The following is a 12,178-nucleotide window of genomic DNA, read 5'->3' on the forward strand; positions in this document are numbered from 1 at the left end:
CCACTTAGCACTGGTGTCCAAAGTGGTGGTCGGGGGCAGTCATGTGGGATCTGAGCCCTTCCCTTGTGGGGTCTGACACTATCTCCAGTAGACAGCGTCAGAATTGGCTTGAATGGTGGGAACCCAGCTAGTGTGGGGGAATCGGATACATTGGCTCCACTTCTCGCCATAGAAGAGAAGTAGGCGCAGAAACGGAAGCAAAGTGAAAAGGTTTTTTAAAAGGAAATTGGAGAGGAAAGATGGGGGCGGGTGGAAGGAAGACAGGGAGGACATTATTTTGTCTCTATCGTGGCTTGATTTGTACCAGAGAGCAGGGGCCTAAGGAATTCTTCCAAAATCATGTGTTTTTAAAGGGAAAAGAATCTGAGAGAGAGAGAGAGAGAAAGGAGGAGGATATTAATCTGAAGCGGAGGTTTGAAATACAATTTTGTATATTTCACTTACAAAATACACGTTTATTCTTCTGTCCCATCCAACAGCTATGATACACCTAGAACAATAATAGATATTACACTTCAATATTTAGGCTTATCATCGGTTTCATTTTTACATGCAGTCAATACTGTGGTTCAATTTTGCCATATCCATGTGATCAAGGAAGAGAGCAGGAACATAATCTCTTTGGTTTCTCAGGAAGAACAAGATTAAATGTGATTTGATAAATTGGGGTCATATTTAAACTGGTGCTTAAAGGATCAGGACACGGAAAAAGGACATCCTGTAATTTCCAAGGTCTGTGGGTAACCCCAGGAGCAGCTGCCTTCCTGAGGATTACTCGATCCTAAGAGCGTGGCTGGACCAGGGAAGCAAGGGCACAAACAGAAATGGATCAAAACTGTTTTAGTATTCAGGAGGGAATTTATTGGGTTTTTATTCTTTAACTTGTGGCTGACGAATTTAATTCCTGAAGTCCGTGATTTGCTCCTGAAGACAGCATTTAGTGGAGAGATGCAGTGCTCCCTATCTGTGCCTCTGAACAGTCATCAAAATATGCAGAGAATAGCTTCCAATATTCTGCAAGGGCCTAGTTGCCTAGATGACCATCAGGGAGCAACCAGGGCCCTTTGGGAATTGTTTGACACATTTCCTTCTGGGAAATTCCCTTCACTGTCTCTGTGTCCTCTTCCAGGACAAATTTTATGTCAAAATAGATGCCCTTGTGATATCCAAGCTGAATGTAACTCACTTGTATTGGTTCACCTCCAGGTAGGTACAATCACAGACTTCACTTTGGTTTTCATCTGAAAAGACAGCATTATCAACTTACATTAAACAGTTTTCTTTACCAGTTCTTGAATCGGCTTACACGTACTGACTTAATGCAACCGATGATGGCAGAAAACTTCAGGATTTACTTTCTAGTTTTATACTACAGTTAGGTGTCTTTCAAGCCATCAGAGCAGTGCTGGTGCCACCATCAGTACCCTAATAGGCAGATCCCGCCCTTGCTCAGCCACAGAAAGAGGCTCACCCTCTCCTGAACGGCCCTAGCACAGTGCCCGGCACTTACTGAGAGAGGGATGGGAAGTGAATGCGTGCGGGTCAGAGGCAGAACTCGGAATCACAGACGCGTCACTTGGAGTAATTTGGTTTATTTCACTTTGACTTCATTTATACTCTCTGAAGGCTGAAGAATGTGTGCCTCACATCTTCCCCAGAGAAGGTTTTACAGGCCAGATTATGGAAATTCTACCAGGAACAGACACAGCAAATGAACAAATGGAATAAGCAACTTGAAAAAGAATTGCAATAACACGCCAGAGAGACTAATTTTATTTTTAGTTTGTTCATCTAGATTTTGACTGAGGCAATGTTTAAAATGTTTATAAATGTGAAGTCCTTTTAAGGAATCAGATCTCTACCAGGTAATGGAGGAACAAATGCATTGGACTTATGTGGTGGCACATATATTTATGTAAAGTATGTCCTTCCTAAATAGAAGCTTAGAGTCTTGGTCAAATGAAATGCCAGAGACAAGGGTGTAGGATTGGGACATGCATCCTAGTGTTTTACACTCATTTGATTTCTTCTACGTTGATAACAGACGCCTCATCTTGTGTCATTATGTTATGGGGACCCTCAGTAAGGAGTGACTTACCATGTTTCAGTGTGTGCAGACAATGCCCATTGTTATAGCTCCAAATTTTCAGACAGCCATCTCTGCCCCCTGTGACGAGCCTAGGAAACAAAGTCCCCTGTTGGGATGGCATGTCAGTGGTCACACTGCCTAACGCCTAAAGACGCTGGAGAAGGCACATAACCTTCTTCCACTAGAGTCGAAGGTCAGACAGGTGATTCCAGCCTCGCCATGAGCCCCAATAAATTCAGACAACGATCTTCCTGTCTCAAAGTCCCATACTTTCACCACCTATATCAGAAAATTGAAAGGAAGTGACCTGGAGATATTGGCTACCCAAATGCAGGGAATTTGCACAAGTCTAGTGTCATAGGTGTGAAAGAGGAAAGTTTACTGTATTTCCAACACAAGTTGGCTTGCCTGAATGCATTCCTCTGCTAGGGCTGCCAGGACAACCACCACAGATTGGGTGCTGGGAACAAGAGAAATTCAGTTGCTCATAGTTTGGGAGGCTAGGAGATGAAGATCAAGTTGCTGGCAGGGTTGTTTTCTTCTGAGGTGTCTCTCCTGGGCTTGACGATGGCCACTTCTCACTGTGTTGTCACATGGCCTTTCACCTGCATGTGTGCACTAGTGTCTCTCTGCATCTAAATGTCCTCTTCTCATAAGGACACCAGTCACACTGGATCCAGGCCCACCCTAACGGCCTCATTTTAACTTAATCATCCCTTTAAAGGCTCTGTCTCCAAATACAGTTACGTTCTTAGGTACTGTGCATTAGGATTTCAACAGAGAATTTTGAGAGAACACAATTCGGCTCAGAACACTCAGTGAAAAGATTAAAAGATTTAGAAATCTCAGGATAAAAATCTCCCAACCAACTAGGCTCAGAGAAAATAGATGTGGATTGCATTTTGAGTACCAAAATTTATTCACCATCAAGGCTAAACTGAAGGAGCTGATAACCTGTTTTGTGGGTGGGGATCTAGCTTCTAAACCCTCAGCATTACAATTTCACTCCATCCATGTAGCTCCAGGCTTATAGCTGCTTTTTTAGCCCCATCGCTTGAGCAACCCTTGAATGAGAATCATCAAGGAGAGCTGAGCGGCGTCTTTCATGACTGGGAGGTAAGTGTGTGCCTCTAGGAAGGACTCGCTCTGGGGCAGGCTTTCTGGAACCCGCAGCCAAAAGTAGTGACAACATGGGGACAGAAAGCTTGAGGGAAACACTCTCTCTGCATTAGTGAAGGTTCCTTCTGGTTTTCCATTTTGTAAAATAAAGCTGCTCCATTGATATCAGAGAAGTTTCTGGGTCTCCCAACCAGCAACCAAAGGTGTCCTCTCAACTGCTGTCGATTTCACGTTGCTGAGGTCAGATTTTCAGGAGCACACACGTCGCCCCTTCCCTCTGTCCTCCTACAAGGCCAGGGCTCTGAGGGGTGTCTACAGCCCAGGTGCACTCACCCATCCTCTTCAACATTGCTATAGACGCCTAGCGTTATTGGGTTTTACTTTAGAGGTTTCAACCATTTGCAAATATCCCCAAGTTCCACAACGTGAAGTGATTTGCGATACGGTTGAAGGCCAGAACTGAGTTAGGTACCTGTTGGCACGGAAGAATGAGCAGGGTGGGCATGAGCTGGGCACAGAGCCCAGGGTCCACACCCGGGGGAAGTGTCCTCCACTCTGGACCTGCCTTTAAATAGATGTTTCTTTGAAAAAAATTTCCCCAACGATGTCACCTGTTAATGTTGGTAAATGAAAGTGAAAAGATCAAAGTGGGCAATTAAAATATCTTTAAAAATGACTTTAGGTTCAATTTACAGAACCAAGAATAGTCTAAAGGAGCTACTGATTCTTGCATTTTACAGAGGGAATTTCATGCTTTAGGTATGAGATCCCATTCAATTAAACATACTAAAACACAACCACATCCCAAATCAAATATAACTTTGCTATTAAATGTTAAAATAATTATAAAACATTTACAGTTTTAAGCTCTGTTGATAAAATTTGTGATTCTTAAAAGTAACTTCATATTTTATGTAACTTTATGTGTATGTGTGCATGTAAGTTGCAGTTCCTATGTAATACTGCAAACATTTAATTGAACATTTATTAATTTTCATTATGTAGTTTTCAAGCATTTTCCAAGGCACTGAAAGTTGGTGTACTCTGCTTATGTAACTCAATATACAAAATGAGCAAAAATCTAAGCTTCATGAAGATTTGGGCTGTATTTTCTCCCTCACAAACACAGGGTGCAGTGTGGCATCAATGTTATGGATTGTGATAGTGGGCATAATGTTACGAAGATTTCACACAGCCGCAGATCTGCAAGGTGAGCACATACTCAAATCAATTCAGTAAGTATCAGTTTTTACAGTAATAGCGGTGAATTTATACCTCAATGCCACATCTACTCACCACCCACTGCCAGGGGAGATATGTATATCACAAATAATGCTATTGAAGGAGGCAGACTGTGTTAGCACAAAAGTAGAAGCCCAAATCCTAGGAGCCAATCCTTCTGCCTGGATGTGGGACTTTTCTCGGAAGAGTTGATATCCGAGTTGTGCTTTGAAGAAGTAGGGTTTTGACAGATTAACAAAGAAAGGAAGGGGAAACGGGGATGAGCTGATATCTGCCCTACATGCCCGCTGGGTGTTAGCATGAGGCAAGGCTCATGCATGGGAGATGAGGCCGGGCACGGGAGAGCAGAACCCAGCACCCCATGGAGGTTAACTGTGAGTGTCCAGGAAGAGGGGGACACCTGCGTGAATCAGGGCGTGAAGACAAATTTACGGTGGAAATGGAACTCAAGCTGGACCTTGAAAGATGACTAGGTATGCGTAGGAAAAGAGGAGGAGGCAGGAAATTCCAGGGTGGGGAGGAGAAAGGGTTGGACAGAGTTGGGGCAGGAAGGTGCAGGGTCCTGAGAAGGCAAAGCGGTTGGCTTCCTTGCAGTCATAGGTGATTCAGATAAATGCTTCTTTACAAGAATGGACCCAAACTATGCAGGAACCCACCTTCTTTGAGATGAATTAAGACTAAGTTATCATAAAAATTTTGACCAACTGACCAGGTAACCTATTTTTTTTTATACATAATAAATTTTTTAAATACATAATAAAACCATGGTGATCACTAATCTCTGGAGCAGAAACTAGGCAAGAACATTCGCAAAGATGACCGAATCTCACTGGGAGTGAAGCTAAAGTAAGTGAACATGGAGAGGACGTGTCTGGGCTGTGACGTCCTGAAGACAGGTGCACCAGGCTTTTTCAGGAAGAGGTCATGGCCACATGGCCCAGGACACTCACTCAAAATGCCGGAGCCTCGGCCAGTGATTCAGAAAGTGGCTGAGCTAATATTAGGAGGTTTCAGAATATTAAAATGTCTTGAGCGTACTCAGGGTGTGTCCTCCCATTAGTTCAAGGACAGGAAGACGTCCTTGAACTAATTGGGTGCATGTCTCTCTGTTCTTGTTCCTTATTCAGGGAACACTGAGTATGTCCCCTGCTGTGGGCCACTCATCCAGGATAGGACAGCACAGTCCCTGGGAGCCCCTGTGAAAGAGGATATGGAATGCTCTGAACTCTCAAACTTGGATTGGAGTTCCAGTGTATTAGGATGCTATTAATTGTCCTACACGATTCAAGAGAATCCCAGTGAAATAATAACCATCCCATAGCACCAGATGCTCCATCCAGATAGCTCCCGTGACATGCCACTGAAGAAACTGCTCGTCCACCCAGCTTTCACAGAAGGGTGTCCAGACCATACTTGGTGATTAGTAGGGTAGAACTGAGCCTCCCCTGCTTAACTTTCAGGGACAGAATGCCCCAAAACACTCTGCTCAGCTCCAAGGTCAAGATGGTGGGGCTGGGCCCACACTGAAAGTGCACTATTGCTAAAGGCAGCAAGACTCCATACTTACGGATGCCTCGGAGCAGCTGACCACCTGCCTGAAGGCCGGATTGTACTGGCAGCAGACCACGGGCTCCCTGTGGGAAACTGCCTGGAGAGGCTCTGGGGGAGATCTTGCTCGTGAAAAACAGAGAGAGAAACAGAATGAAAACCTGACCAGATGCCTGACACACGTTCCCAGAGTGAGACATCTATTGCTTTATTATGACATGTTTCAGAGGACAGGATTGAGTCCAGATGATGGAACTCTGACCTTGGACAAGTCACTTAGCTGCTCAAAACTCAGATTTTCTTCTCTGTTAAATGGAGAACATGGTATCTACTTTAATGGGTTGTTTTGAAGACTAGACGAGGAGACACAGAATGTCCTTAGCACAGAACCCCACATAATACAATTGGCCGTTACGAGTAGCAGCCGCTAACCAAGCAAACGGATACTTCATGTCTCCTCTTTGGGGCAGGACTGTGATTTTGTGACTACAGAGTTGGCCTTCTTCCCTATTGATCTCCATCTTCCCCAAACCAACACAGATGGTATGGCCCCATTCTGAATCCTCCAGCCTGGACAGCAGCCCTGTCACTCACAGTGGAGGCAGGCCAGGTGGGACCCTGGGGGGCCCTTCAGTGTGGCTCCCACAGGCACCCCAGTGCAGAGGGCTCGTCTGCGCCTATGGCCTCACCCCGGGAGTTTCTCTGGGAGGTCAGCACGCAGAACGGACAGCCCTGGGAGTTAAGCAACCCAACCCCTTCGCTCTAATTTCTTCACCCATGAAATGAATCCTTTGTGGGAATTTTGAGAGGAGTAAGTGAGGTAGAATATCCGGAGGAGCCTGGCGTGCAGTGGATGTTGATTGACTAACTGATGATGGTTCCCAGCACTCCTGCTCTGTTTGCTGTCTCATTATCGTCCCCCCGATGCTCAGCCCCACCGCTGGGCTGCTAATAGAGATGCGGTGGGTCTGAAACCTCAGACTTAGTGCCAGAGGATTCTCAGTGTGGGTGGCGGGATCCTCTTCAAGAAAGAACAGGGCCTCACATAAGGATGATGAGAACTTTCCCATGGATGGTCCCTGGACAGTGGGATGTGAAGGTGGAGTCTGGCAGTGAGGCGGGAGGGGGGAAGGGCATCATTTGGCCGAGATCACAAAGCCCTCGAGTGACAAAGCAAGGCTGGCAGACGCTCTCTGGCACCTGAACGTCGGTGCTGGATAGAGACTGAGGCTTGTTTTGCGACAAGGTGGAATTTCAGTCACCGGGCTCCAAAAAAAACCCAATCCAACAGGCTGTTTGTTCTACACAGTGATGTCATGTAGAACAAACAGCGTGTGACTGACCGGAGTTCCTGCTTTTCAGCTGGTTCTTTGGCACCGTGTGTGAAGAGCTGGCGCTCCCAGGCCAGGCCGTACCCACGATTTGACCAATCTGCACAGCCTTTCCCACGGCCTCAGCGGGCAAACCGGGGCACAGGCAGGGGCAGCAGCCGTATGCTCTGTGCAGCACAGAATGGTTCTGACGCTGTGCAACTGATCACTTTCCCATACAGTTAATTCTTGATGTGTGATTCAATCACCAAATGCAATCAGTGTATTTAAGATTTTTTTCCTATGCAAATAGTCACAAATTTAAAAAAACAAACAGCTTTTCGAGACTGCATGCCCTCATTTTTGGCTCAGGGAATCCAGTTGCCATTATCGTATACACAGGATTTGAAACCTGCCAGATCAGATATTCCGTCTAAAAGCTTCCCTGCACCCTTCCCTCGGGTCTCATAGGTTAGTGGCTTGGCTCTCCTAGTTCTGCAGGGAAGACACAGGGGACAAGCTGGGGATGGGAATGAGGGACGTATTTATGTCAGTGGGGCAAGGGGGTAACCAGGTGGGACGAAGCAGCAGACCAGGCCTGAACCCTGAGCAGGCCACAGCGACCCTCCACTGTCAGTATGCAGAGGGCGGGGTGCGCTGCCAGCCCGGCCAGGTGGGCAGGGTAGAGCTCCCCCGCTGCTGAGGCTGAGAGGAGTGTGACTCACCCCTAGGCCTCGGGCCCAGGGGCAGAACCAATTCTCTGCATCGCCCCTAGGTGCCCCTCGGGACCATCTGAGAGCAGCTTTCTCTGCAGGCTCTGGAGGAAGATTAGCCACTGGGCCTCTTATTGTCTGATTTTTCTTTTTAAGCGTGGAGCTCCCCATCCCTTTCAAAGCCCCAGAGTTTTGCCCACTCAGTGGGAGAAGCGCCATGCAGGGGGAAGCAGGGACCAGGCATCGCCAGACAGAAATACCAGTCCCAGCATTGCATCTAAGCCCCTGTGTGACCTGGGCAAATTCATCGCCTTCTCTAGGCCTCTGCTTATCTATCAAACTTCAGGGTTGGACAAGATGACTTCTGGGTACCTGAGAGGCAGGACTTACAACTCTTTAGTAAAATGAGACAGTCTGTGCCCAGCAGGCAGACAGGCGCCCGGGGCAGAGCGGGCCCTCAGTGTGGGGGTAGGACCATCTCAATGACCAACCTGAGCATGGAAAAGTAAGGCAGGTCGGCACCCATTTTCCTTGCCAAGGGTGCAGGGAAATGCGGCCTGGCCCAGGTGCACCGAGGAAACCGAGGTGGACCCCCTGCAGGGGAATCAGGGAAGCTTCGGCCTTCAAGGCAGTCAAGCTCCCTGACACCGAGGCCCTGGCAGGAGAAGCCCGCAGGGGACTGTCCACAAAGACCCTGGTCTTGTCCTCTGGGTGAGGGCTGTCCCTGAAGGGCTGCCTGCCTCAGGGACAGGGTCCCAGGTGTGGAGATCTGTGGGGGCAACAGGACTGCAAGCAGGGTCCACACCTTTGGGCTGGGTAAGCAGCCCCCGGGGCCTCTTGGGCACTTACTACAGGCATAGGACGGAGGGTGGATTAGGGCCCAGGAGGTGAGGAAGTGGTGCTGGAGTAATTAATGGGAGATGTTAACGAGGGAGCTCGCCAGTGTATGCTGTGAGCTAGGGACTCGGGGCACGCGGTTTGGGATTGTTAACTAGAAGGTTCCAAGCAGCTGCTCAGGTCTCCATATTCCCCCCAGAGAGCCGGCTGCTCGGCGCCAAGAGGCTGGCCTGGTACCTCAGTCTCAGGTGCAGGAGGGCAACAGCATCAGTGGCTACACACAGGGCTCTGGGGCCCGGGAGATAGAGGCAGGCCGCAAGCTCGCCCTTAATCCCGCTGGCTTTGGAGGAGGCGGTGAACAAGCAGGTGTCGTTCTCCAGATCTCAGATCTGAGGAGGAGAAGGGGGAAAGTGATCGGGGGTCTTGAACAGGGGGTGCTGCTGCGTTTCCAAAGCCATCACCTGTTGCAGGTTGGGCTCAACCAAAGTTTTGCCCCATTCCCACCTCACCAAAAGGAAAAATGTGAAATACTCTCCTTCACGGTTTGTACAAAAAGCAAAAAAAGTGGGGGCCATGTTCCTCAGCCCTCCCCCATTCTGAGGTTGCCCGAGGAGCTGCACACCTGTGGCTGAGCCCCCCCAGAGCTGTGTCCCCCAGAGAGGGTCCCATTTCTTAATACAGGTCTCAAAAACCAGCCCTGGACAGACACTGGGAGGACACAGGGGACAGCCCTCAGGGTGTCTATCGGTTGAGGGCATGAGGTCCAGAACCCCCAGCTCTATCACCTAACGGCTGTTGGCCTGGGGCAAATTACTTCCTTTCCTTCAGTTTCTTCATCTGCAAAGTGGGGAGAATAATAATAATAATAATACCTATCTTATAGAGTTGTTCTAAGGAATTTAAAAAAACTATGTTTAGGATAGTGGCTAGAACATAGTAAAATGGCATGTAATATAATTAGAATGATACCATTATTGGTGATCATTTATTATGATTGTTACATAAGTCATGCCATGGCTCTTGTATTATCTTAAGGTCCTTGGATCTGATGCCTCGTGCCTGGAAAGGAGCAATTGGCCCAGTGTAGGGGAAATGACGTCATCACACAGGCAGCTGTTAGTGAACTAAAAGACACCAAGCCTTGTGTTAAATGCTTTATATACATTGTTCCATTTACTCTTTGTTATGGTGTGGGTAAAGTTGTAATATTTCTAGACTATCTTGCCTGGCTTTAGTGCATATACATATCAACAGGCCTTCCTCAGGGGTGGAGAGTTGTACTTCATTTCCATATCAATGGGTAATTACCTGGGCCAATGGAGGGCTTATCTGAACCTGAGAAGTTAGGGGGAGGTCTTGCTTGCTTCTGCCTGAGAAGGAAAGGGACACCCAGACTGCAGTTTGTGAGCAATAAATGGGTTTTAAACTTTATTTCTCCCTTTGACTGATTTTGATTTTAGAGATATTTAGCCCCAGAATTTCCTCTCCCCGGAGTTACATATGGGCTGAATTATGTCCCCACAAAATGGGTATGTTGAATAGTCCTCAGTACTGCCAAACACGATCTTATTTGGAAGTCAGAGTACTGCAAGTGTAATTAGTTGATATGAGGTCACATGGAAGAGGGTGGGGCCTAATAATCCTGACTTGTGTCCTCACAAGAAGGGGAAGTTTGGAGACTGGCATGGACAGAGGGGGAACATCCTGTGAGGATGAAGACAGAGACAGGGTGAGGCTAGAGGCCAAGGAGGGCCACACTTCAGCAAACTACGGGAAGCTAGGTGAGGGGCACAGACCAGAGCCTCGCTCACGGCCTCAGAAGAAACCAACCCTGCCAACCCCTTGATTTCAGACTTCCAGCCTCCAGAGCTGTGAGACAATCAGTTCTGCTGTTTAAGCCCCCAGCGTGAGGGCCTTTGTTACAGTAGGAAACAAACACACTCTTCAGGCAGCAGTAGGTGCTAGCGATTGAGTCTCAGACGGCTCCCCCAGGTTTACAGAGCTAGCGAGCAGCTAAACCAGGAGCCAGTCCCAGTCCCATCTCCCTCCAGGGTTGCCTGGGAACCTCGAAGGGTTAAAGTGGGCGGGATGTGCTTAGATGGGGTTTCTTTCCCCTCTATAGAGATTCCAGGAAGCAAATTAGCTATCTTGGGTTTGACACCTTTACCACTTAAGCCAGATTCTTATTTGTTGTATTTATATTGTTTCTTTTCCTTTCATTCTTCCCTGGAGTTAGTACATTCATTTGAGAAGTTCCAGAATGCCTTTATATCTGTGATTTTAGGTCATGGCATAGAAGGGGAAAGGTGGGTAATACCATCCTGGGAGGTCATCCCCAGGGGAGTGTGATCAGAGCAGAAGAATCCCATGAAAAAGGTGACCCTGAGGGCTGCTTGTTCAAGGGGCATCCGTTCTTGAAGACACCATTTTCCTGGAAAGAAAGGTGACACACCCACTTCTTATCAGTCACTCATACCACAACCGAATCCATTTATCTGCTAATTTCTTCTCACTTCACGAGATAATGGTACATCTCATGGAAAAAGAGGGTTTTGGTGAGGGGGAGGACAGAGCTCTTCTGGAGCCTGGTAAGAGTGATCTCAGGTGGGGTGCTATAGAGGGATGCCCACAAGGTCTGTGAACAGGAAAGGCAGGGAGGAGCTCATACCGATCCTGAGGTTGATTCTGCAAATTGACATTCAATCCCTAAAATAAAAATGGCCACAACAAATTAAGCATCACAGACTTCTCTCTTGTCTGGCTGGCATCGTCCTGTCTTCCGTTAAGAGGGCTGCCTCTCTGGCTCCATGCAGTACGCATAGGATCCAAGCCCACTCACCCTGTGTCCTTCCCTCCGATGTTTCTGGCTGGTGCTGCCAGTGAAACTGGAGCTGGGATGTGAGTTCAGGATGTGGGCATCTAGGGTCCTGGCCATTTGGAAGGAGAAAGCCTTTCTGCAGTAGGAATTGATGAGGCCGATCTACCCCACCGAGCAGAAATTCAAGGTGCAGGCACGGAGTGTGGGAGCAATGGTGCCCTCTCTGAACCCGACCTCCCAGGAGGCCATCTGTCCAATGATCTGGTTTCAGTAACCAGTACATTCTCCCTTTTTTAGCTTAAGCTATTTGACTCAGATTTTTGTCTCTTTGGCTCACAACAGTCTTACCTGGTAAGACTACTATTCTGTGGTGAGCAGAGTTCATATATTTATTCTTTTTTATGAACATGACTAACCTACAGCACAGTGGGTCTTTCTCCCCTTTTGCAGCAGAATAAACCTGTTGTCCAAAAGAATTAAGCAACTTGGTTCAGAAGGATTG

General features: G+C 47.6%; 1 protein-coding gene across 1 annotated transcript in view; it reads right to left on the reverse strand.

Moving 5' to 3' along the window:
• Positions 1–12,178, reverse strand: part of LOC118928332 (WD repeat-containing protein 49-like) — a 36,880-nt gene that overhangs the window by 18,233 nt on the left and 6,469 nt on the right. Inside the window, 6 exon segments of the mRNA XM_057492818.1 lie at positions 445–490; positions 1,187–1,241; positions 2,099–2,178; positions 2,262–2,368; positions 6,018–6,120; positions 9,096–9,247. Of these exon segments, the coding sequence (XP_057348801.1) occupies positions 445–490; positions 1,187–1,241; positions 2,099–2,178; positions 2,262–2,368; positions 6,018–6,120; positions 9,096–9,247 (543 nt within the window).

The sequence above is a fragment of the Manis pentadactyla genome, chromosome 2, assembly GCF_030020395.1.
Source record: "Manis pentadactyla isolate mManPen7 chromosome 2, mManPen7.hap1, whole genome shotgun sequence".
Classification (NCBI taxonomy): Eukaryota; Metazoa; Chordata; class Mammalia; order Pholidota; family Manidae; genus Manis; species Manis pentadactyla.